General features: G+C 41.9%; 1 protein-coding gene across 3 annotated transcripts in view; it reads left to right on the plus strand.

The window, feature by feature from the left end:
- Positions 1 to 27,245, plus strand: part of gbe1b (glucan (1,4-alpha-), branching enzyme 1b) — a 150,883-nt gene that overhangs the window by 8,292 nt on the left and 115,346 nt on the right. For all 3 annotated transcript variants that reach the window (XM_063016416.1, XM_063016417.1, XM_063016415.1), the window contains exons 2-6: positions 9,752 to 9,921; positions 11,619 to 11,734; positions 18,730 to 18,855; positions 19,912 to 20,047; positions 24,984 to 25,074. In XM_063016416.1, the coding sequence (XP_062872486.1) occupies positions 9,752 to 9,921; positions 11,619 to 11,734; positions 18,730 to 18,855; positions 19,912 to 20,047; positions 24,984 to 25,074 (639 nt within the window). The remainder of the gene's footprint in view (positions 1 to 9,751; positions 9,922 to 11,618; positions 11,735 to 18,729; positions 18,856 to 19,911; positions 20,048 to 24,983; positions 25,075 to 27,245) is intronic.

Consider the following 27,245-nt stretch of genomic DNA (forward strand, 5'->3'; position numbering starts at 1 on the left):
ATTCCTCAGCCCTGTGCAGGCGCCATCAGTCAGCCAGCAGGGGCCGCAGTCGCACCAGTTATGAGGACCTATGATCCGACTTTCTTACCCCTAACCCTGAACAACAGCCAAACGTTGTTCATGCTGCCGCCCAGCCCAGTCGGAAAGGCAGAGCTGAGATTCGATACGATGTATTCGAAACCCCAACTCTGGTGCGCTAGCGTACTTTACCGCTGCGCCACCTGAGCGGCTAGATTGTAGGGTTAAAATTTCTGGATGTAACATGAGATCTAAAAATTCTGGGTCGGCTTTTTCCACGTATGGACGACCGGCCGTCTTTGCAGTGTTCTTGCTCGAATAGAACCGTTTTTGTTTTTTTTGTGCTTGGTTGCACTCATCTTCACATACAGTGTAGGTTACAAAAGAAAAAAAAATTCAAAAATGGCACAAACTGGCTACTGATGAATGAAAACTTTCTAGATTAGTCGTGCTTTAGGCGGGCTGAGAGGCGTAGCTATGGTAGCAAACCGCAAATGAAAGAAACAGTGGCCACATTTCATGTCAATCACGTTGACCTGTTTGAATGAGGCGCGATCTACCAGCGTGCACTGTGCGATCTACGTATTGGGCACCCCGATATAAAAGGACCACTAGGTTTTCAGACTGACCCACTGTTTACAGAGCAGCAGATGGGCAGTTAGGATAGTTGTACCTAATAAAGTGCTCAATGAGTGTATACAGTAATCCCTCCTCGATCGCGGGGGTTGCGTTCCAGAACCCCCGGCGAAAGGTGAAAATCCGCGAAGTAAAAACCATGTGTTTATATGGTTATTTTTTATATATTTTAAGCCCTTAAAAACCCTCCCACACTCTTATAAACATTTCCCGCACAGTTAGGGCTGGACGATATGGCTAAAATTTATATCACGATATAACTCCTAATTTCGGTCGATACGATATAATTCCGATATCGATATGAATAATACAAATGTCAGAAAAACTGCCAAGAACACTCTTTTCTGGTTTCTGGCAAGAAATACAAGCTGATTACACCACTGAATTAGTTCTTCCTCTCTTATCAGCTATTTCATCTGCTTCTTTTTCAACTGTGGACAGTGGCGGAGCCAGACAATTTTCATAGGGGTGGCCAGACTGAGACCATTGCTCACACAGGGGTGGCACAGAAACTGTCTGATACCTTATTTTTTTATGTGGCAAGTTGCTGTGGATCTAGTAGTGTTTTGGTCACTCACTCGTTTACCTATACAGGCAGTGAGTGTCATGTAGAATAACATCAAGCCTAGCGTAATAAGCTTTTTACTTTTTCTAATTTTCCCTGACAAGTGAAAAACTAAAATATAGCCTATAACCTTAACATTACGAGGAAGAATTTCAAAGATATTCCTTTGCAATACTTGATCATTTGATTGCAAACTTGTGTGTACTGATGAGACTCATCTGAACCCCAGAACATGCCAGTGTGAATGCATGGAAAACAAATTTTAATTTTCTTTCAAGAATATGATACATTCTGACCAACACTATTAAGCCAAATCAGCATTGAAAATTGACTTTACTTTTAATAGCCTTCTACAATGCTGGGGATTCTTAAAACGGAATATTTTCTTGTAAATAGAAGTGTTAATTAAATGCTATTAAATTGTTTTTGAAAATAAAAACGCCCAGTTAGGAGGAAAACAGCCCAATCTGGCAACAGTGGAACGCGAATATCGTCCCTTTAGTGCCTTTATTCGTAGCGCGCCACAACTAATAAGAAGTAGTATTAATGACTGGTATTAGTACTCTGTACTAGTACTTTTTCTGTAATTGTGTTGGTGGTTGACATTTATGTTGAGTGTATTACTGCACTGTTTTGATGGAGAACTACTCGCTTGAGGTGCGCTGTTGAATTGCGTCCCTGTGGGAACACCTGCGAGCGGAAATGCTTCCGCAAAAAAGTAACAAGGGCAAAGCGCACTGACGTAATGCATATCGATCGAATTTGTTTAAAAATCATATCACCGTTATTGAAACATTTTCTATCGCGATATATATCGATATCGAATTATTGTCCAGCGCTACGCACAGTTATACAGCATAAAGCGGAATCTAATGCTTCTCAGCAATCAGCACCCAGGATACTTAACCGCGTGCTCTGATTGGGTAGCTTCTCAGCCATCCGCCAATAGCGTCCCGTGTATGAAATCAGCTGGGCAAACCAACTGAGGAAGCATGTATCAGAAATAAAAAGACTCCTTGTCAGCAGGAATCCGCGAACCAGCGAAAAATCCGCGATTTATATTTAGACATGCTTGCATATAAAATCCGCGATAGAGTGAAGCCGCGAAAGTCGAAGCGCGATATAGCGAGGGATATATTACTGTACTTCAAATTTTATATTGCCAAGTCTTACAGGCATTGGTGTTCACCACCAACTTTAATCATTACGACTTCCGGGCCCGGGTACCTCTCATTCGAGTTTCATTGTGCCGCAGTGCCCAAGTACCACATTTAAAAATCCTCAGTTCCCGTATTTCCGAGGTGTTGGCTGTAATAAAACGCAGGTCATGTCAGGCTGGCAGCGTTCTCTGTGGTGAGATCACACCACTTTCTCCAGCTGTTCTCTTCACTCAGGCTTGCATTGAACACCTGTGCATATTACAGTGAGAGGACGTGCTGAATACTTACTAACCGCTGGCAAACGCTCAAGAGCCGTGAATTTAATCAGCCTGTCTCCAAAGCTCTTTTGTGTCTGTTTTTCCATCTGAGTACATTCTGATAAGTTTACTCCTACATTCATGTTTCTCTGAGTTCTTTAACTGGAGGTGGAGCGCAGAACTTCTGTAGCTTTACTGTTTTATCATTTATTCATTTTACGTAACTGCTGTAGCCTAATTAGGGTTGTGATGGGTCCAGAACCCCTTTTTCTCCCTTTTTAGCGCGTCCAATTGCCCGCTTGCGACATGCTTCCTCTCCACCAATGCCGATCCCTGCTCTGATTGAGGAGAACGAAGCTAACCCACACCCCCTCCGACACGTGGGCAGCATGCCGTATGCATCTTATCACCTGCACTTTGACGAGTGCAGTGCAGCTCAGCGTTGTGTACGGAGACACACACCCTGAGAGCACTCTTTTCTCATCTCTGTGCAGGCGCCATCAGTCAGCCAGCAGAGGTCGTAATTGCACCAGTCATGAGACAGAGAGACCCCATCTGGCCTAGTCCCGCCCATCTGAACAACAGGCCAATCGTTGTTCATGTGGCCGCTCAGCCTTAGCCGGCAGGCAGAGCTGAGATTCGATACGATGTACTCGAGATCCCAGCTCTGGTTCCAGCATGTGTCCAGCATGACATCCAATTCTTAATCCATAGGGTTTAATATGATGTCGGCCCACCCTTTGCAGCTACAACAGCTTCAACTCTTCTAGGAAGGCTTTCCACAAGGTTTAGGAGTGTGTTTATGGGAATTTTTGACCATTCTTTCAGAAGCGCAGTCTCCGCTCTAATTCATCCCAAAGGTGTTCTATCGGGTTGAGGTCAGGACTCTGTGCAGGCCTTTCAAGTTCTTCCACACCAAACTGGCTCATCCATGTCTTTATGGACCTTGCTTTGTGCACTGATGCGAAGTCATGTTGGAACAGGAAGGGGCCATCCCCAAACTGTTCCCACAAAGCTGGGAGCATGAAATTGTCCAGAATCTCTTGGTATGCTGAAGCATTAAGAGTTCCTTTCACTGGAACTAAGGGGCCGAACCCAACTCCTGAAAAACACCCCCACACCGTAATCCCCCCTCCACCAATTTTTACACTTGGCACAATGCATTGAAGTCAAGATAAGTACCGTTCTCCTGGCAACCGCCAAACCCAGACTCGTCCATCGATTGCCAGACGGTAAAGCGTGATTCGTCACTCCAGAGAACACGTCTCCACTGCTCTAGAGTCCAGTGGCGGTGTGATGTAAGGCTTGGATGCAGCCGCTCGGCCATAGTTACCCATTCCATGAAGCTCTCTACACACTGTTCTTGAGCTAATCTGAAGGCCACATGAAGTTTGGAGGTCTGTAGCGGTTGACTCAACAGAAAGTTGGTGTTTTCCTTGTATTGTATATTACCCATTCAGTGTTGAAATTGGGTGGGTGTGAAAAAAAACATCTGTATGTCTTGCTAACCATTGCTGAATCAAACAGCAAGCGTATCCTTTTTAAGCAACATCTGTAAATGACCAGACTCCTATTTCTACTTCATTATGAAATTGATGGACATGTTCGGTATTTGTAGAAGTGTTGAAATGAAATGTTCGGTATTTGTAGAAGCATTTGCAGTGCTGTAGTCGTAGGTTTGTGTAATTTCGTCACCTGTTTGTCGAACTCTGGAGAAGAGTATCAAGGACACCACAGTCGAAGCCGTTTGTGCGCTCATTATTACTAATAAGCAGGTTGGTCCAAGTTTTGATTCAGTAGCTCCTGGAGGGACAATAATGACCGGGTTCCAAATCAACTTTCAATGAACTTTCCTTGACAGGCTGATTGAGATGCAGTTTGGATGTGCTCTGCAGACTCTAATCAGCTGCTGCCCGACATGTCAGGAATATCAGCGCTTTATTGGGTGTCAGTGAGGCTGTCCTGCTCCCAGTCCGCTGCCTTTGATTGACTTTAATGGTGGTGTCTTTCAGGAGGGCATCAGGGTTTATGTCTGAGATTCAGACTGGATTGGAGGGAGCAGATCTGCTGTTCGTCTTTAGTGAAATGCTTTTTTTGCTATTTTATTTACACATTTTCTTTCAAATTTCTCCCAGTTTTGCGTAGCCAATTAGCCTTCTGCTGCTGGGGACCTTGATCACGTTCAAGGAGCATATATTTGCCTGACACACGCTCCTTTAGACCATTGCGCAGCCCACTCTTATTCACCCATACTTTGGTGGATTTGCGCATGAGGTTAGTTTAGCGCATGGAGAGTCACACACTGACCCTCACGTTCCTTCACATCTGTACAGGCGCCTCTTGTTACTAACCAGGGTCCTTGCGCAGTGCCTAAGACCCTGCCCCCTTTTTAGTTCGGTCTTAGACATTAGTGGCCAATTTTGTCTTCTGCAGGCACTGCCAATTGTGCCCGCTATGTGGAGCCCAGCAGACCGGTAGCAGAGCTGAGATTCGAACTCGCGGTGTGCTAGCGGAATATCCCATTGCGCCACCTGGGTGCTTGCTGATCAGTCTTTTATCGCTGGTATCTAGACATACCTAAAAAAGCTAGTTGCCAAATTATAAAAAATCCCACCTAAATATTGACACTAAGGATTTTAATGATAAATTCTCACAGAATTCGACAGATTTAATTGTGTGATTAATGCTGTTGGTTAAATTAGCATTTGAACTCATTTTTAAAAGAGGACAGTGATCTATTTTACAAAAATAAGTGATAAAGATCGGTGCTGATATTTCACTCGACCTCACCCGCTCTTCGTGTGCATGTGGCAGGTCTGTTTACACAAGTACCATCTCTCCAAGATTGAGCTGCTATTCATATTCGTCCTTGAATTAGGGCTGCACGATATTGGAAAAAACTGACATTGCAATATTTTTTTTCCCTGCGATTATATTGCGATATTAAAAAAATGCAGGAATTTTCACCACATTATTAATAATATTAATAATGCATGTATCTTACTCTAAATAAGGGGCTCATCTGTGAAAAAGGGTGGTGCCTACAAGGGATACAAAAGATTATGACAAGCTACATCTTTGTACTCGGTTGAAACTGAGCATTAAACTAAGAAAGCTTCAATATCACATGAGGGAATTAACAGGATTGACAAAATTGGTCATTTAATATTTTATTTCACAATCAAAACCTCTTCAAGTAGTAAACATTATTTTTTTAAAAACTATACAAACAAAAGAGCAGCTATACACCTGTTCCAAATCCGAGATTTCTTAGTTACTTAGATGCCTTAGTTACTAAGCACAATGCTGAGGCAGAACGAGTGAGACTCTAAAGCGTCCTTAGTGATGAAGCCAATCACAGAATACACTGCGGCATCTCTTCTCTCAAACGTAAATAAATAATTATTAATTTTTAACGAGTGTTTTTCTTTGCAAGTTTGGGCTTGTCAGCAAATGTAACAGTTTTCTGTACACGAATCGAGATGTTATGTTGACATGTTAGCGCCGTCCCACCTCATTCCATTGGTTTTAATGGCAAGATGCTAAATGCTAAACGCGAAACCCGATGGAATCGGGCGCGTTCCAATAACCTGCCTTCTAAGTCATTGACTTATTAGGATCCTCTCTACTGTGGCAGCTGCCTATGTAGGTAGTACAGCAAGGCAGCTCACTAGGTTGTTGAACACACTGGTAGATATGTCATGGAAAATGAGAACGGTGTGAATTTTCGTTTTGTGTCAAGCAGCAAAAAAGTTTTAGCATGACGTATTTGATTTAATTTGCATTAAGTAACATCGCACGTCCTGCGATGTGACTATCGCGCATGCACACATCGCGATGTCGATGCTGAAACGAAATATCGTGCAGCCCTACCTTGAATTAAACAATAACAGGACTGTTATGCATTGATATTTTGAACAGGAAAGCTTTTTATCAGCTAAATAATTTAAACCATAAACACTGAAGCTCAAGCGTAATTTTTTTTTTAATTAAAAATAATTTGGATATTTTGCATCATGTAACAGTATGAAGTTAAATCTCTGCTTGTCTTAGAATTTTACACTAATAATGTCAAAAGGAGCGTTAAGAGACCGGTGTTAACTCTATTGTTTGGTTACCCAGCAGTCTGGGTTCGGATCTTGGCAGCGCTACAGGCTGGCTAAGTATCTATACAGACACAGTTGGCTATGTCTGAGTGGTGGTGGCCGAATACCTGCAATGGATTGGCACCCCGTCCAGGGAATTCCTGTCAGGGGCCTAGTGTTTCCCAGTGAAACCGGACCTGCACTGACCCTGACCAGGACAAAGTGATTGATGAAAAACTACTTGAAACTACTAGTCTGTGTGCGTTTGTCTGGCATAAAGACGGTGAACTGTCAACTGATGATGGCTCGTATTCAGTTAAAAGAAATTGGCATCATTTGTTTGCTATTTATTTGTTACACAAATCTGATTTATTTTCTGCTCAGTTACACTAGATGTTCTTAACTGAAAGAAAGTTGTTTTGAGTGATACCGGGAATGAAAAACATTGGATGGATTTACAGTGTGTTTATTTATTTATGTCTTTCCAAAGCTCTGGGATTTAATTGAAAGTTTCTTCCAAAAAAAGTGTTTTTTTTTCTGATGTGAAAGTCTCTGAGAGATTTGAAGTAAACTTGAAGTGAAATCCAAGGTTCGACCGGTTCACAGTATTGAGTTCAGGCTTTAGATATATTAAAGAGGGTTTAAGAGACCTTTTTTAAAAAAGGAAATCTGTTTTTATTTCAGTTATACTGGCGTTCGTTTGCGTTCTGATGTGTGAACTGTTGGATGAATTGCGGTACATCTTATATATTAATGTCAAAGACTTTCTGTGTAACCTGTGGAAACGTGTGCAAAGGTTGCAAACTTTGATATACACCGATCAACCATAACATTAAAACCACCTCCTAGTTTCTACACTCACTGTCCATTTTATCAGCTCCACTTACCATATAGAAGCACTTTGTAGTTCTATCATTACTGACTGTAGTCCATCTGCACATGTGCCTCTGTCCGCCAATCATGGTCCTTACACAGCATTTTAAAACCCCCGCCCACATAATCCGGTCATCCCTCCCTGCAGGCACTGCCAATTATACCCGCTAGATGCATAATGCAGATGCAGATCACTTTCAGAGTGAATTTGACTGTTATTTCACACAAATGCAGATTCGTCTCATATTCGCACTTTGATGACGTCTTACTGCACCGCTCCAGCCAAGCACTGAACACAGCGGCAGGCTTGCGGTTTTGCCGCTTCCCCTGTCAATGCGCTCTAACTCATTACACTGTAAGCAATTGAGGGTTTAGGGCCTAAGTGTCTGTATTAACACCTGTGGTCCAACAAGCTCATGCAAAAGTGTCCACATTATCTTTCTGCTTCTCTCTGGGAGACTTCACCTCTAACCATAAAAGTAACATTTTTCTTTTGCATTTATTAAAATGTGAGGCTGGTAAAGAAAGTCCTATACAAAGAAATCCAATTTGTTATTGCTGCAAGTAAAATATTAGAGATGGACCGATCAGCGTTTTTGAGACCGATTCCGATCACCTTTCAGCGCGATCGGCCAATAGCCTATACCGATCGAGGGCGGGGCTATACGTCACGGCAGGGCAACATGCAATTTTTAGCGCAAGCAAGACATGAAACATGGTCTAATCTGGTTTATTACCATTTTTAACGAACTCATGTGAAACAGTATAATATCTTTAACAAAATTAGTAAATAAACAAAGTAAATCAAACAAATACAGTTAAAATACTGCAATCATTAAATTTAGACCATTAATTATTTTAACACGGAAAAACAGTAAATTAAACAGTCAATACTGCAATATTAAACATAGCCCTTAATGTTTTAAACGAAAAAACTGTGAATTAAACAAATGCAGTGAAAATACTGCAATAATTAAATTTAGACCATTAATTATTTTAACACGAAAAAACAGTATATTACATAAATGCAGTCAAAAGCAGCTATATAAAATATGGAACGTTTGAAATTAAACAACTGGGCCTGTTTTAATGGGGAAAAGTCCCATCTGCCCAACGAACTTACTGGTTCTTAATGTTGAGCTTTAAAGGCATATTTTTTTTCACAAAGAGTAACATTTCAGCTTTCTGGGATGACGGTCTGTTCCTCTTTTCAGTCGGTATATTTGAAGCGACGCTAAACAATCTTTCACTATCCATGCTTGTGCAAGGCGCAGAGGCGCAAGGCTCGAGCGGCTTCGGTAAGAGCGGGTAAGCGGGCCTTATTGCTTTTCCAATACGCTAGTGCTTGCTCGCTCTGTGGGATGGTAGCCTCTGAAAGATAGCAGCGCACTTGGGATGCGATCGGACTGTCGCTCTCGGGATCAGCTAAATTTGAGAAATATCGGCCGATCGCCAATTGCATATTTTGATTAAAAATCGGCCGATACCAATACATAGCCGATCGATCCTTCCATCTCTATAAAATATGATAATACATTTACTATGATAATATTTACTAATAATATATATGATAATATATGATAAATTGTAATATGTTTAATAAATTTAATAATATAATTTTTTCTTTTAAATAGTACTTGGATTTATTACCAATACACATAAACCAAAAAGTAAAAGTTGGGTTGGCAAACTATCAAATTATAGCCTTATATATTTCAAATATTGGTTAAAATAGTTTTTCCCTGTCCTCTTTTTAGCTTTTTTCTGGCTGTGTAAGGTGTGAACGTTTACGTTGTACAGCTCCAGTGTGTTGCTGAGAGAGTTCACAATGCACCTCGTCCATAAAACTACCCAAAGTCAGCATGTTCATAATTTACACTGAATCTTTTAATGCGAAATAAGACTGTATTCACCAGGCAGTTGCTTTTGAACAAAGTTTCTATATTTCACTTTTAAAATCCTTGAATTTTATAATCTGTATAAACATCCACTGATGTGTTCTCATGATTTATGCCTCGGGACATCATCCTTATTAATTTTTCACAATATTTACCTGCCCTTTGTTGTATTGAAGGTTAGAATAGTGAGGTTAAGCCCTGCAGTCCTTGTTTATTGATGTGCATATGCCCTTGTTTGTGTGTTTTTTTTTTATGGCAGGTACGGCCTGTTCCAGAAGCAGCTGAGCCTCCTTGAGGAGGCCGAGGGAGGTTTTGATCAGTTCACTCGCAGCTATAAGACCTTCGGAGCGCATCGACTGCCGGACAACAGCGTGGTCTTCAAGGAGTGGGCACCGGCCGCGGAGGCTTTGTTTCTCACCGGAGACTTTAGTGTGTATAACTTTCAGGTTCTTTTTAGCCAGAGGCAGGTTAGAGCTGCATTCCATTAGTTCTGAAGGATACGATTGATTGAATCATTTTAGAACCGTCTCAGATAGCAGCAGTTCCAGAAGTTTCACTTACATTTACATCTAAAGCATCTTATAATTGTAACTCATTACAGTGCAAGCAATTTAGGGTTAAGGGAATTGCATAGGGGCCAACAGTGGCAACTCTGTATTGGTGGTGGGGCTTGAACCAGCAAACTTCATATAACTAGTCACATTCCTCAACTGTTAACAAGCTACTACTTTAGATTTCATAATATCTTTATAATACTAATAATTAAAGCAATATTTTTATGACCCACTTAGGTGGAGTAGCAGTAAAACACGCTAAAACTTGTCGGTTTGAAACTCAGCTCTGCCATCCGGCTGGACTGGGCAGCGATTGGCTGTTGCTCATACGGGGTGGGGAGCCAGATAGGGGTGTCATAACTAATGCAATAATAACCTCTGCTGGATAATTGATGGCGCCTGCACAAAGTCGAGGAATAATGCGTTGAACTTGTGCAGGTGAAAAAATGCAGTATATACACCGTATGTACACCGATCAGCCATAACATTAAAACCACCTCCTGGTTTCTACACTCACTGTCCATTTTATCAGCTTCACTTACCATATAGAAGCACTTTGTAGTTCTACAATTACTGACTGTAGTCTGTCTATTTCATGCTGTTCTTTAATGGTCAGGACTCTCCCAGGGCCACTACAGAGCAGGTATTATTTAGGTGGTGGATCATTCTCAGCACTGCAGTAACACTGATGTGTATGGTGGTGGTGTGTTAGTGTGTGTTGTGCTGGTATGAGTGGATCAGACACAGCAATGCTGCTCAGACCTCACTGTCCCTGCTGGACTGAGAATAGTCCACCAACCAAAAATATATCCAGCCAACAGCGCCCCGTGGGCAGTGTCCTGTGACCACTGATGAAGGTCTAGAAGCTGACCAACTCAAACAGCAGCAATAGATGAGCGATCATCCCTGACTTTACATCTACAAGGTGGACCAACTAGGTAGGAGTGTCTAATAGAGTGGACAGCGAGTGGACACTGTATTTAAAAACTCCAGCAGCGCTGCTGTGTCTGATCCACTCATACCAGCACAACACACACTAACACACCACCACCATGTCAGTGTCACCGCAGTGCTGAGAATGATCCACCACCTAAATAATACCTGCTCTGTAGTGGTCCTGTGGGGGTCATGACCATTAAAGAACAGGGTGAAAGCAGGCTAAAAAAGTATGTATAGAAACAGATTGACTACAGTCAGTAATTGTAGAACCACAAAGTGCTTCTATATGGTAAGTGGAGCTGATAAAATAAACATCTGATGCAACAACATGCCCCCTCAGTCATGGCTACAGAGTGTACAGAGAGACGTGCTGTGCACTCCACAAAGAAGCCATTACTAGTGCAGGTGCCTAGACCAGACAGCAGAGGTCACAAAGGTACAGCAGTAATATAACCCCGTCAACCTCCCTCCCTCAGGTACAGCCAGTTAAACTTGAACTCACTGAAATTTTAGTGGTGGGATAGCGTATTAGGCCGCTGTGCCACACGTGCACCTATTAGGACTTTTTTCTATTAGGACTGTATTAATGTGAATGTGTCAGATTTACAGATGTTTTCATTTTATTTTGAACAGATGACTGGGATAAATTCTCTCACCCGTATAAAAAAAAGGAATTTGGGAAATGGGAGCTGCACGTACCACCCAAAGAAGACGGGTCACCAGCAGTGGCTCACAATTCCAAATTGAAGGTAGGAATGCATGCTTGTGTAATCAGGACCCTTAAGAGTTTTAATCAAATCAAAGTTTATTTGTAACATACATAGGGTGTGTTCGAAAACCATGTGAGCTGCCTTGCTGTCTCACTGTGTACTTAGTCATTGACTTATAAGGCAGGTTATTCAAACGCACTACTTAGACAGCGATAACATCGGGTTTTGCTTACTAAGCTAACACAGTCAGCATCATGCCATTTAAACCAATGGGATGAGGTGGCACAATGCGCTAGCATGTCAAATAACATCTCCCTCCCTCCATGTACCGAAAACGGTTAAACTGTCCTTAAAAAGCCCGACCTTGCAAATAAATACACTTGTACATGTTTATACAAATTAAAAATCAATAATAATTTATTTACGTTTGAAAATAACTTGTTCGTTCCTTCGCATCGTTCGCCATGTTTTTTTTTTTTCTGTGAGAAGTTGTGCCACATTGAATGCTGGGATTGCCTCCACCGCTAAGGCGGCATTGGATGCTCACTCATTCTTACGTCAAAATAGCGTTGAAATCTTAAGATACCTTACTAGGGAGGATATTAAGGCATCCAGGATTTCGAACAGCCTCCTTCTCGGTAGTGTGCGTAGGATGACGTAAAATGCTGTCTATGTAGAGAGTGCACTAGGTTTTCGAACACACCCACAGTCATACACAGTACAACTGGTAGTAAAATGCTTTTGTGACTGCCCGGCCACATTAATAATGAGAGAAAAAATATATATTACTCAAAAATAGAAATGATTCGTAGGTGTATTAATGTAGTCCAGGTTGCTCATCCTCTCTGTCTTGGCCTTTAAGAAGTGATTATGCTTTCCAGACCACAACAGCAAAAATAGTCAGTTGTTGGGAAGACTGGGGTCCTTTGCTATCTTCCTGGCCTTTGACCAGCACTGTTTACTATATATGGACTGCAGGTCAGGAAGCTCAGTCCGGGTAATGCGCTCTGCTGAACGCACCACTCTCTGGAGAGACTGTCCATCCAAGCTGTGATGTATTCTGTGATGATGCTTTTAATAGTGCAGGTATAGAAGTTACACCTGATGACCATTATCTTCAGACGACAGTATTCAGAGACATTGTTATTCATTGTAATTTTATTGCAAACGTTAAGATGATCTGAATTGTTTGAAAAACTAAAGAATTTGACCTTTTAAGTGATGTATATTATTTCTCTATATGACATTTACTTGCCCGGGAAACATAAAACATGCATAATCAACACTGTATTTATATTCTCTGGCCGCAAAAGTGACTTGTACTATTATACTGTATATAGATTGATGATGGGCAGCTATTTTTGTCTGTATCTAGCCAACCACAGGACGAAAAAGGATTGTATCAGTGTCTGGAAATGTGAGACTTCAATTTATTGAACCTTTTTAAAAACAAGCTGTTTTCTTGTGATCGGGCAGCAGGTTTGGTTAGGTCTTAAAGTTACAGTCTGTTTTATTTTTATTAAAATGATGAAATTTATGTCATGATTACATCAGGGATTTTTTAGAATTTAAATACAGACCCAGTGGGACAATAAAAGAAAAAAGAACAAAAGAACATTTTCAATGCAGAATTGCAAGCAGTTTAGGTCTTTCACCATCTACCTTACATAATATTGGGAAAAGATTTAGGTAATCTGGTGAAATCTCAGTCAGTGTAGAGCAAGAATGGAAACCACTATTAACTGTGTCTGACCTTTAAGCCCTCAGATGACACTGTGTGAGAAACCATCATCCTATTGTGATGAATATAGCCTTTTGGTGTTAGAAGTACAGTGGGGATTCTAAGTGAGTCTGAAGCACTGCTGGTGGCTACTGGAGCAGTGCTGGTGCATAACTGAGCACTAGAACTTGCAAATTTAAGAATTAAACAGAGAAAAAGGCGAGAACAAAGCGAGCCTCCCGACAAAATACTCATGTAAACAGAAAGACTTCGCCGACTAGTGGACAATTACTGAACTACTAGTCCTGGTACGTTTATCGCAGGAATTTCAAACATAAGACCGTACATTTGATTTTCCAGATTTTAATCTGAACTCCATTAAATTGAGGTTCCACTGTATTCAGACTGTGTTGTCACTTAACACCGTCCGTCGCTGCATTAAGGAAAGCAACTCTTGACAAAACTGAGCTCAGGTCAGATGAACCGAATAACAGTGGAAACATGTTCTGTGGTCAGATGAGTCCATGTTTTAGATGTTTAGATGTTTTCTGGAAAAAAAGACAATACATTTTTTGTGACAACGACGAAAAGGACCTTCCAGACTGTTATGAGCTAGAGCTGCAAAAGCTAACGTCTGTCACAATATTGGGGCACATCGGTGCCCACGACATGGGTGACTTGCATATGTGTGAATTGCTATCTAGGTCAGCGGTCCCCAACCTTTCTTGCACCACGGACTGGTTTCATATAAGATATAATTTCAATTTAAAATATATTTATATATTTTATTATATTATATTTATTATATTTAAAATAAAATGCTACCACCTAGTGGTGATAGGACACAATAACACTTAAAGTGTGTTCCTTATGTCCAGTCTACTCCGCAACTTTGTTCTGGTTGCCATCACTGCAGAAAATCCCGCTTTACAAAGATAGGATGTTGGAAATGGAAGCAGTGTTTTCATTGCTTTTGTAGCGATCTCTAATTATGTATTATTTCTGTGTGGCACAATAATAAGTGGCCCGGTGGTTGAGGACCACTGATCTCGGTGACATCTTTTTCCAGAAGGTCTGTGGTTATTTCCTCATTCTACGTACATGTGCTACAACGGCATGGCTTCATAGACATAGAGTGTATGTGCTTGACTGGCCTGCCTGCAGTCCAGATCAGCCTTCTAATAAAAATCTATGACTGTTGAGCAGCTGAAGTGTCAAATCAAGCAACAATGGAGAAAAATTTCACTTGCAAACTGCAACTATTAATGTCTGTGGTTCCCAAACCATTAATAGGAAAGCAGATGGAACACAGGGGTAAACATGCCAACCTGTATCTCTTCTGTATCTTTGCCTCAACTTTTGGGAGTGTGTTGCAGGCATCAAATACTAAATGTGTTAATATTTACAAACAATAATGAACTTGATTAGTAAAAACATTGGAAATCTTTTCTTTCTAAGATCAAGAGTTAATTTAAGAGAATTAACAAATCACATTCATCTTTTTATTGCATTTTAGAAACATCACAATTTTTCTGGATATGGGGTTTGTAGATGACAGTCATGAGATGAATAGTCATTTGTATGCACGGCCATGCGTTGGTGCATATTGTCAGTCTGTTGCATCAGTGTAATTGAAATTAATGGAATCGGTGCATTTTTAAGGAGGTCAGAGATGTCCTTGTGAGCGTATCTGGTGCTGGTGTGTGGAAGGAGTTTGGGTTGTGGGCTGGGACGGTGGCTCAGGGGTAGAGAGAAAGAAAGGAGGAACAGTTTTTTACCCACAGTCCTTCGGTGTCATGCTGTTACATAGTTTGTGGCAAGTGTTGCTACGTGCTTCCCCCGGGGAAGATTGGTAGTGAAGTTTAACTCCAGTGGCGTCTGTGACAGCTATCATTCATGTTCATCAGTTCCCCCGGAGAAGCAAGTCACTCTCTTTACTAGAGCTGACTGGAAAGTCCCAAGCAGTGGAACCCAGTTACCCTTATCACCAGAGGGTAACGTGTTTCTTTAAATGCCACCGCTTGCTATATTAAGCCTACAGTGTGATGAGTCACGATGAATGAAGTGTGTTGAAGGACATAAGGGTGACTCTGTTCCTGGATGGAGTTCAGCAGGTGCTGGGCCTGCAGTCTGGCTGCTGGCTTGCCATTGTTAGCCGGGGTCAGGCAGGCTGTGATAAGAAGCGGTAACCCACCCTGGTGCTCACGTCTTCCTAGCCAAATGTCCTTCCAGGTTTGGCTTAATTAACCTTTAGGAGAATAATACAGCATACGGTCTTTTTTTACCAGCTCACTGTTCCAGGCCTGAACAGAATCCTGGATTTAATACCAGTGACAATGTGATTCAACCCTATTTTGACCAAAACGGTCAGACACTTGTGGCGCTTAAAGTTCTAGCAGAATGCAATACATCTGGCAAGTCTGATCAAAGAAGACGGAACAGGAACCATGGATATATTTCAGCTAAATATTGTTAATATATAATCATTTATTTATCAAATACAGACTCTGTTTTCTGTGCTTGGTTGGTTTTCATTATTTCTGGCCGCTCTAGCCAAAAAAAATTGGCATTTTTCTGGTCAGTAACAATGATTGGATAAATGCTTTAAAAATAGGACTAGGTTTATAATAACCTTTATAGACAAACAATTCTTGCATAGCTGATAATAAAGTTCTAATTTGTTGTTCTTTATAATGTTTTGTCTATTTATTAAGCAACACGATTATTTATTATTCCCATTCTTCCCCAATTCGATTGTAAGTGCCCATTATTTCCACTTCCTTTCCTGTTTAATCAAGATACAGAGTACAGTGGTACCTTGAGACTTAACGTCAGTTGGTTCTGGGAGTGGCATCGAGTTTAAAAAGGCATTGAGTTTCAAGGTATTTTTTCTCATAAGGATGTATGGGAAACCTGTTAATGCGTTCCATGGTCCTGTCGAACTGCATATGTTTAAGGCTAATGTAAAATAATGGTGGTGTTTTTGACACCTATACACTAAAAATAACACAAATATAATAAACACTGAAACACAGTTGAAAACAATTATCAATAAAAAAATACAATAAAACCTGCACTTTATCTTTAATTCGTTATTGTTTCCTTATGCTTCTTAATCATGAAGATGCTTGATCAGTAAAAGCGCATTAATGTGACTTATTGTACTAAAACGAGCGAGGAATTTCATTAGTGGAGAGAACTTATAAGTAATAATTAAGAGAGGTTTAGTGTTTCTATGTCATTCATTTAATACATTAAGCTTTTTTTATAAGTGATAAGCGTTTTAGACTCCTGCAGAAAAGCTTTCTCGGCACCCGAGCTATAACACAAGTTTAAAAGTGAAACAGGAGAAAAATCCAGATAAACACAGATACATGTGGAGCTTTCAGAGTGAATTTAATGGTTGTTCCACACAAATGCAGATTCATCGCACCGCTCAAGCCAAGCGCTGAACAAAGCGTCAAAGATTTTGAGTTTTGGGGGCGTCGAGTTAGACAGTACCGCTGTATAATAAAAGATCACAGAACAAAAATTTGATAAAAGATTATACTGTATACCAGGGTGTTGTGGAATAGCAGGACATGAAAAAGCCGAACTGTTGTTAAAAGGAAGAACTGTACAAAAAAAAATCATAAATATTAAAGTGCCATCAATGGACACCAAACCCTTCAGAAATGACTACATCAGAAATACATGGCAACCCGAATTAAACACACAAACAATAAACTATACGTCAAACGATAAACTATACGTCGCTTTTACTGCTAAGGAAGCATTGGATGCTCCCTTATTATTCAGTCAGTTTAAAGCTTCGAAATAAGGCACCTTAGTAGGCAGCATTTTAAGGTATCTAAGAATTTAGACATGCCTTCTTCTCTGGAGCGTGCATTTGATGATGTAAAATGCGTCTATTTAGAGAGCTCACTAGGTTTTCAGACAGACCCTTAATATAAGACCTTAAAAAAGCCCAAAGCACAAATGTGAAAAAATGGCGTAACAAAATAAAAGCTTTGCTATTCAGCCTGACACTGTTTCTGTTCATCCATCCAGTGAATTAGCAGTGAGTCCTTCAGAGTGATGCTACCAATGACCAAGACCCAGTAGGATGCTACTCTGTGGTTCACCTACAGTGACCAATGGACTAGTCATTACCTCTCCATGCTAGTTTAGCAGAAGGCAGTGTCAAATGATCCATCGTGAGATAGAGCCAGATAAAGACGGCACCCCAGGCTTGTACGTCATGCTGGGAGAAATGCTTCGGCATCGATCTGTTCCCCCATGCTGACTGTGCCGTGACGGTGCGTGACTGCGGGCCCAGATAAGAGAAGCCAGAACTGTAACATTGTTAGATTAGAACTGAACACTGCAAACCCAATCAAATGTCCTGTTCTGTTTTTTCATCCTGTTTAGTCACGGTGATCAGAATTAAGGCTGTAAATAAGACCGGGATAAGAACTTTGTACTTTTTGTTCTAGGTACAGTGTATGTTCAAAAGTTTGTGGAAACTCCTCTGAAATATTGAGTTTAGTTGTTTCAGTCACATTGCTCCAATGGGGCCTGCACAGAGCCTAGACCTCAACACTAACCTCAAGGCTAACTGTCAATTTTGACATGATTCCAAATAAGGCATGTCTGCTTGAAATACGGGGCGGCACGGAGGCTCGGTGGGTAGCAATGTTGCCTCACAGCAAGAAGATCCTGGGTTTGATCCCCAGGTGGAGTGGTCCAGGTTTTTTCTGTGTGGAGTTTGCATGTTCTCCCTGTATCTGCGTGGGTTTCCTCCGGGTGCTTCGGTTTCCTCCCACAGTCCAAAAACATGCAGTCAGGTTAATTGAAGACACTGAACTGCCCTATAGGTGAATGGGTGTGTGTATGTGTGTGTGTGTGTCTGCCCTGCTGTGGACTGGCGCCCCGTCCAGTGTATTCCTGTGTGCCTTGCGCCCATTGAGAAGCTGGGATTGGCTCCAGCACCCCCACACGACCCAGTTGTATAAGTGGTTAAGACAGTGAGTGAGTGAGTGAGTTTGCATGTTCTCCCTGTGTCTGCGTGGGTTTCTTCGGGGTCCGCCCACAAGTCGAAAAGACATGCAGTCAGGTTAATTGCCGTAGGTGTGTGTGTGTGTCTTTGCCCTGACTTTTATATTTGTGCTTTTTGACTGGCGACCTGTCTAGGGTGTTTTCTACCTTTCGCCCAGTGAATTGTACCCACCATGACCCTAAACAGGCGGCGGTAAAACAGACAAACTGTCACTCTCAGCATTTTCACTTCTGGCTGCCCTTGCTGTAACACCTAATCGTTTCTCGCCCTCTATAGGTGGTACTTCACACCAAAGAAGGTGAGCGACTGTACCGAATTTCACCTTGGGCCACGTACGTCACCAAGCTTGATACTTCTGTGGTGTATGACTGGGTCTACTGGGATCCTCCTCAGCCCTATGTGGTAAGCACTCTTAGTATATTACCCAATAAGATTGATTTTTACTCTTACTTGTTCTGCTGGATGTATTGCAGCCAATATAATGACCATACTCTGATTTTGAAATATACTATTATAGCATGAGTATTATAATACTATTATACACTGATCAGCCATAACATTAAAAGCACCTCCTTGTTTCTACACTCACTGTCCATTTTATCAGCTCCACTTACCATATAGAAGCACTTTGTAGTTCTAGAGTTACTGACTGTAGTCCAGTGTGTGTTGTGCTGGTATGAGTGGATCAGACACAGCAGCGCTGATGGAGTTTTTAAACACCTCACTGTCACTGCTGGACTGAGAATAGTCCACCAACCAAAAATTTCCAGCGTCCTGTGACCACTGATGAAGGTCTAGAAGATGACCAACTCAAACAGCAGCAATAGATGAGCGATCATCTCTGACTTTACATCTACAAGGTGAACCAACTAGGTAGGAGTGTCTAAGGAGGTAGGAGTGGGCAGTGAGTGGACACGGTATTTAAAAACTCCAGAAGCGCTGCTGTGTCCGATCCACTCATACCAGCACAACACACACTAACACACCACCACCATGTCAGTGTCACTGCAGTGCTGAGTGATCCACCACCTAAATAATACCTGCTCTGTGGTGGTCCTGTGGGGGTCCTGACCATTGAAGAACATGGTGAAAGCAGGCTAAAAAGTATGTAAAGAAATCGATGGACTACAGTCAGTAATTGTAGAACTTCAAAGTGCTTCTATATGGTAAGTGGAGCTGATAAAATGGACAGTGTAGAAACAAGGAGGTGGTTTTAATGTTATGGCTGATCAATGTACTGTATATATATCTTATATATACCCCAGCTCCCCCCCCCAACATTACCAAGGGGGCCAATAATATTCTGGAGTTAACTGCATGTCTATATGAGTAAATCCTCATCAATTCTTTTTAAATTCAAACAGAATCTTTATGAATATATCTTCTAAAGCCTGGACTAACATGTTTTCTTTTAGATTTTATGAAATATATACAACTTACTTTTTCTCTGTGTTCTAGCACAAGCATCCTCGACCACGGAAGCCCCACAGTTTGCGGGTATACGAGTCCCACGTTGGCATTGCGTCCCCAGAGGGCAAAGTGGCATCTTATAGCAACTTCACACACAATGTGCTGCCCCGAATAAAAGACCTTGGTAGGACATCTTTCTCTCTTTGTTTGGTAAAAATTCATACAGGCCTTTAGAGTACCATATTCACAAAAGGTACACTACAAGACAAGGCCAAAAGTATTTGGACACCTTTTTCAGTTTTGGGAAGGCTTTATTCTTTTCAAGCCTGGTTTGATGAACTAGGTGTGGAGGAACTCCAGTGGTCTGGACAGTTGTCTGACTATAAACCCACCCTGACTTTCACATCTTTGGTATAAATTGGAATGTGTATTGTGAGCCAGGTCTTCTCATCCTACATGAGCCATGCCTGACCTCACATATTTTCCTTAAGGTTTAATTGGCATAACTTTATACAGACACAGTCTAAAATTGCATAAAAAGCCCCCCATAAAAAACAGTGATGCCTGAAATAAGTGTAAATGGGGAGGGGGGCAACTCTTCCCTTTGTTCAACAGCCTATTGTCAAGTCTCCACATATATTTGGTCATGTAGTGTACATTAAATATAGTCTAGTTCACAAATTCAAATCTTAGTAGAGCTACCGACCTGGAAGGGTATCCACACACACACAGTTGGCTGTGGTTAAGGGAGGGAAGGTCGGACAGGGTCACTTCCACCTGTTGTCACGACATGTGATCTTCAAGGCTGGTCCGGGTGCCTGTGCAAGTGGTGGTGGTGGAGGGTTTGGGGTGGCTCTCCATACACAATGTGGTTCTGTATGGGAACCTAACACTGGCAGGTGATCAGAAGCTTCTGCAGATTGGAACTGTCGGAGAGGGCATGTGGTAATCCGACCCTCATTGATCAGGTCGGGGGGTGTCCAAGCGGCATCAGATTCACAATTGGGAATCGGAAATGACTGAATTAGAGATTAAGGGGGATGCTTTTATCCAAAGTGACTTTCAGTATACACTCTTAGCAATTGAGGGTTAATGGCCTTGCTCAAAGGCCCAACAGTGGCAACCTGGCAGTGGTGGGGTTTGAACCAGCGACCTTCTGCTTTCTAGTCCAGTACCTTAACTACTAGGCCACAACTCTTTGTTTAAAAAAGTGCATCATATAGAAAGGAAGAGTAAAATTAACCAAAGTTCCATCAAGTCCTTCACTCTGAAGTCCTCATGGCTCTATTCGATTCAAGAAAGGTCATTTTATATCTGTCCGGGCTGCTACTTCGTCCTGAGTGGCGGCGATGCTTAACCTGGCAACCCCGTAGCTCAGAGGATGAGCCGCTGTCATATGCATTAAAAGCTTGCATGAGCTATTGAGTCAGGTGTCTCTGAGCCTCTTCTTCAGGTCTTTTTGGGTCAGAAAAACATCTACAGACCGCTGCTGGCATGTAGAGTGGACATTGTTGTGTCTCCTGTGTGGTTGCATTTGCGTGTGAATATTTTGTGTGTGTGGGTTTGAAGGCGGTGCTTGAATGAGTGGGAAAAAAATACTGATAATACAACCCCGAATCAGAAAAAGTTGGGACAGCATGGAAAATGCAAATAATAAAACAACACAGTGTTCCTTACATTTACTTTGACTTTTATTTGATTGCAGACAGGATGAACCTGAGATATTTCATGTTTTGTCTGCTTAACTTCATTTAATTTATTAATAAACATCCATTCCTGCATTTCAGGCTTGCAACACATTCCAAAAAAAGTTGGGACGGTAAAGCATTTACCACTTTGTAATGTTGCTAGTCCTTTTCACCACACTTGAAAGACGTTTGGCACCGAGGAGACCAAGTGATTTAGTGTTTAGGTTTTATTTTGTCCCATTCTTCCTGCAAACACGTCTTAAGATGTGCAACAGTACGGGGTCGTCGTTGTTGCATTTTTCGTTTCAAAATTCTCCACACATTCTCTATTGGGGACAGATCAGGACTGCAGGCAGGCCAGTCTAGTACCCGTACCCTTTTCTCCTGCAGCCATGCCTTTTGTAATGTGTGCAGCATGTGGTTTTGCATCGTCTTGTTGAAAAATGCATGGACGTCCCTGGAAAAGACGACGTCTTGAAGGCAGCACATGTTGCTCTAAGATCTCAATGTACTGTACTTTTCTGCATTAATGCTGCCATCACAGAAGTGTAAATTAGCTTTGCCAAGGGCACTGACACAGCCCCATACCATGACAGACCCTGGCTTTTGGACTTTGCTGATAACCGTCTGGATGGTCCTTTTCATCTTTGGTCCGGAGCACACGGTGTCCATTTTTTTCCAAAAAACACCTGGAATGCTGATTCATCTGACCACAATACACGTTTCCACTGTGTGATGGTCCATCCTAGATGCCTCTGAGCCCAGAGAAGTCGACGCCGCTTCTGGACATGGTTAACATAAGGCTTCTTTTTTGCACAGTGAAGTTTTAAGCGGCATTTGTACATGTAACTTCGTATTGTAGAGCTTGACAAAGGTTTACCAAAGCCAAAGGCGTCTTTTGTAGCTTACGAGGCTGTAGAAGTTCCTGGCAGCATGGAGATGTGAGCCAAGCCAGGCTTCCTCAGAGGCTGCAGTGCTGTCATGAAATATCCTAACCAACTAACGAAATAAATAAATAACCAAGAGCCGTACACAACGAGCGAACGCGTCTCACGAGTCTTCCGTACACTTTCAAAGCCCTGTCAGCGAGAAAGCAGCGTTGTTAAATCCTGCAGCAAAGTTTCTATATTTAATTCAGGTCAGAAGGGCTCCACATGACCCCGTAAGTCATCCCTGGGGTGCCCTCCAGTGCCCACAGCCTGTCTACTGTATGTCAGGATGTAGATTTAATCTGTCAAGGCTGGAAGGGAAGAGCCGGGGGAAAGTCAGAAAGAAGAAAACGAAGTTAATTTGGAGTACCAGGCGGATTAATCTTATTTATACATCTAAAAAAATTGGTCATGTTTTAATATTAGTTTCATGTTTTACTGTCGTTTTATTCTGGTCAGGGTTGCAGTTCATCTGGCTTCTTTTGAATCATTGACTGCAATGCAGTAACTCACCCCGGACAAGACGCTATTCCATCGTCAGGGCACCTGACCGGCTGATAGCACCGCTGGGGATTCGAACCCTGCATCCCAGCAGTCGCAAGCCATCAGAATTTACCCCCGTGCCACCTAAGGGCCTTAAAATCTTTTAGTATTGCATCAAATTTTTATGATTGAATTATATTTCTCATTTATTTCTCTCGTAGATGTAAGAAGTGATATGAAATATTTAAACATTAAACATTACCCATACTGCACTTGAACAGTGTTGACAGTAGTTTAATGTGTCAGCCCACCACCACCACTGAGATATCGAGATTTTGAGCGTTCGAGTTCAAATCTCGGCTGTGTTTTCGACCTGGCCGAGCATCCAAGACGAACAACTGACCCCGCCTGTGGGAGGGAGGTTGACGAGGTTCTTCAGTGCTGCTGAAGATGCAACCTTTGCTGACTGGATGTGGTGCCTGCACTGGTTGCACGAGGTTGGATGGCTTATGAATCAGTAATATGCAATATGTCTCTTTTCAAGTAGAAAGAGTGTCCACATACTGAGTGACCGACCATAGAGTGTTTTACTTTTATTACTATTTTTCCCATGTTGCATTTCAGCATGTTACAGTCTAGGATTTGGAAATGACTAAGTCGGATAAAAAGAAGGTAGGGGTGGACAAAGCAAAAGCATCTTTGTTGCATGGTTGTTTAATGTGATTTTTTGATTTGCACATACGAGTAATAAAAGTGATACACTGTATGGTCACTTAATATATGGACACCTTTTCTACTTCCTAGTTTCAGCCACGCCCATTGCTAACTGGTGTATACATAGACATGGTTTGAGTCTAGTAGGAAGAACCTTCAGTGGCCAGCACAAAGCCCTGACCTGAGCCCAATGAAACGTTTTGGGGTCAATAGAAATGTCAAATGCAAGCCAGTCCTTTTATTTTACATTACCTGACCTCAGACCTGTTCTTTTTTATGCATTTTACCCCCTTTTCTCCCAATTTAGCATAGCCAATCCGCTGCTGGGGACCTCGATGGCGTCCAAGGAGAGTGTATATTTGCCTGACACACACTCCCTCTGATGTGTGCACAGTCCACCAATCCTTACTCATTCAGCTTTGCGTATGGACAGCCACGCCCCGATCTCTGCACTCCTCCACTTTCTGTACAGACACCCTGGGCAACCAAGGTCCGGTCCGGTCTTTCCCGCCCAGCAGACTGGAAGCCAATTTTGTCTGCTAGATGTATTAGCCAATTCTGCCTTGCTAGAGTCGAGATTCGAATCTCAGCTGAAACACCTGGGTGGCCCAGACATGTTCTTTTTGACTTATTAAGCACATGTTCAGACACGTCAATAATCTTGTGGAAAGGCTTCCCAGGAAATTGGACATTGTGCTCGCTACAAAGAACAGTGAGTCAATTCCATGATAATGCTTATAGAAAACACATCCTACTAGAATGCCCCAAATACACCAAGGACAAACAACAAGTACATCTGTCTGAAACCATAAAAGAAATTCTTACACAAGACAACACAAGAACAGATTTAACCTACATCAGAGCTATATAAAATTAAAATATAAAATGGCCTCAAAATATATAGACAAGATAAAATAAACAAACTTAATACCTGATTTTCCTTGAAATTTGTTCAACATGGTATATATATACCTGTATGGTTTACATTTCCTCTACAGAGAACAGATTTTGTCCAGTGACCAGTTATGTTCACTTTTAAACCAGGTCTGTGGGTACAAAAGAGGCTAAAAGTGCACTGGACTGGTAATCACAAGGTTTCTGGTTCAATCCCCACCAATGTCGCCAATTTTGCCCTGAGCAAGACCTTTAATTCTCAGTTGCTTGCACTATATTCAATCACAAAATTGTAAGGGTTGCCAGGTTTGGATACAATTATTTGCTTAATGCTGTAAATGTACTCAGTCTGTGGGATTTCTGGCTATTTTTAAAAACAATTTACAGCACAGCTGGTTTTTTTTTCCTCCAGGGTACAACTGTATTCAGCTGATGGCCATTATGGAACACGCTTATTATGCCAGCTTTGGTTACCAAGTCACCAGTTTCTTCGCAGCATCCAGGTAAACAACACAACCAAGATTTGTAAACGGAGGCAAAAATTAAATACGATGTTGCATAACGACATACACAACAAGGACAGATCTGGGGGATCACATCTGAAAAAAATACGTTTCTTTCATTTTAGAGAGGGTATTTTAGAGAGGGTATTTTAGAGAGGGCGGCACGGTGGCTCGGTGGGTAGCACTGTCACCTCACAGCAAGAAGGTCCTGGGTTCGGTCCGGGTCCTTTCTGTGCTGAGTTTGCACGTTCTCCCTGTGGCTGCATGGTTTTCCTCCGGATGCTCCGGTTTCCTCCCACAGTCCAAAAACATGCAGTCAGGTCAATTGTACCCCTTTTCCACCGACCGGAACGGTTCCGGTTCTGGTTCGCGAACTTGATTTTGAACCGGTTCTGCACGTTTCCACCACAAAAAAGGAGGTTCCAGACAGCGAACTAGCGGGCCAATGTGGCACCACAGAATACTTGGTTTCTCAGAGCGAACCGTGACGTCATCTGTGGGCGTGTCACAGTGTAGAGGTTTGGGTGCTTTGCTAAACCACTGTGCTGGTGTCTCGTATGAAGTTTGTCGCTGATATTTTCAAAGCGTCTTTAAAAAGATTAATTGTGTGAGATGACGTGGTAAACGAAAACGCGAAAAATAAAGTGTAACGTGGTTTGTTGTACTAAAACAACGACCGATGAATTTGGGCAGTATGGCGCACTTATAACCTGTAATAACGGAGAGAAATGTAGTGTTTCTGAGTCATATTTTTAGTACATTCAGCCACGTTATGTTTTATTTTTTACGTTACTCTTTTTTGACTCTCCCAAGAAGATTCAGATCCCCGAGCTGTATAAACACCACACGTGAAGTAAATCCAGCTAACACAGATATATGTATTGTATTTTAGAGTAGATTTGATGGTTATTTCACACAAATGGACGTTCGTGTTGTGGACCTTTAGTGATGTTTTATCGCTCGTGTCAAGCGCTGAGCAAATCGGCTATTTGTGCCGAGAGTCGCAGTGAGAACGAAGCGCAAAACGCTTCTCACGTCAACGAACTAAAGAAAACAACAACTGCGACAAACACGTCTACGTTTTCTTATCACCAACAGCTGATCGATGCTTTTACATAACAACGAACATCTGTAAAAACAGCACAAATGCTCGCACATAATGTACACGCTCCGCCATGATGTTACTACTCTTAACTTTCATTAAGTAACGCCCACCGATGATGACGCAGACTTGGTTCTCAAAAACTGGTGGAAACGCGCGTCGGTTCTCTACAGAACACCAAGGTTCTAAGAAACCTGAACAGAACCGGTTCAAGAACCATGGTTCTTTTGGTGGAAAAGCCCTATTGGAGACACTGAATTGCCCTATAGGCAAATGGGTGTGTGTATGTGTGTCTGCCCTGTGATGGACTGGTGTCCCGTCCAGGGTGTTACTGTGTGCCTTAAGAAAATCATTGGCCAGATGTGCTTAATTGACAAAACTTTTTTAGTCAGTAGAGCTGACCCAAACCCAACTTCCATATTCCACGTGGTCTCACCACTTTACAGCCCTTTTATGCTATTTGCATATTCACATCTATAATCATGAGTCGAATTCCTGTACAAACTGCAGCTCAGGTCCAACCTCTTCCAACAACAGTGGCTCTAAACGGACCTGTTAGACTGACAGAATCCGTTAATCTTCCTGTAAACACATTTGGCGTTAATCCCGGAGAGTGGTGCACGTTTTAGATAAAAGAAGATCGGGGCTTCATTTACACTCTCGATTTTTGCCAGGCATCTTTACTGGCGGAGAGAACTCAAAGCCAGACTGTAATATATACAGAGTAATTTCATCCATGATTGATCTCCCATGGCCATTTAAAAGGTGGCGGCTGGATGCCGGGAAGCGAGGGCAATGTCAATGTGCGTGGCTTTTTTTCTGCTGGTGGGGAAGGAGGGAAACGATGTGATGATAGCCCAGAGGATGCTTAAACCTTCAAGGAGCAATTACGCAAATGGGAAACCTAAGGAAGTGTCAGACGCACTCCAATTCTTCTGCAGAGAGCGTCATCCCTGAATAGAAAATATGACCTTTACTGGTGTCATTGTAAACATTCTGCAGTGTGTTTAAAAGTGTAGGTCCTCGTTACTTACTTACTTTTAACTCAGAAAGCCAGTCCACCTTCTGC

The sequence above is a fragment of the Trichomycterus rosablanca genome, chromosome 20, assembly GCF_030014385.1.
Source record: "Trichomycterus rosablanca isolate fTriRos1 chromosome 20, fTriRos1.hap1, whole genome shotgun sequence".
In the NCBI taxonomy this organism is placed as follows: domain Eukaryota; kingdom Metazoa; phylum Chordata; class Actinopteri; order Siluriformes; family Trichomycteridae; genus Trichomycterus; species Trichomycterus rosablanca.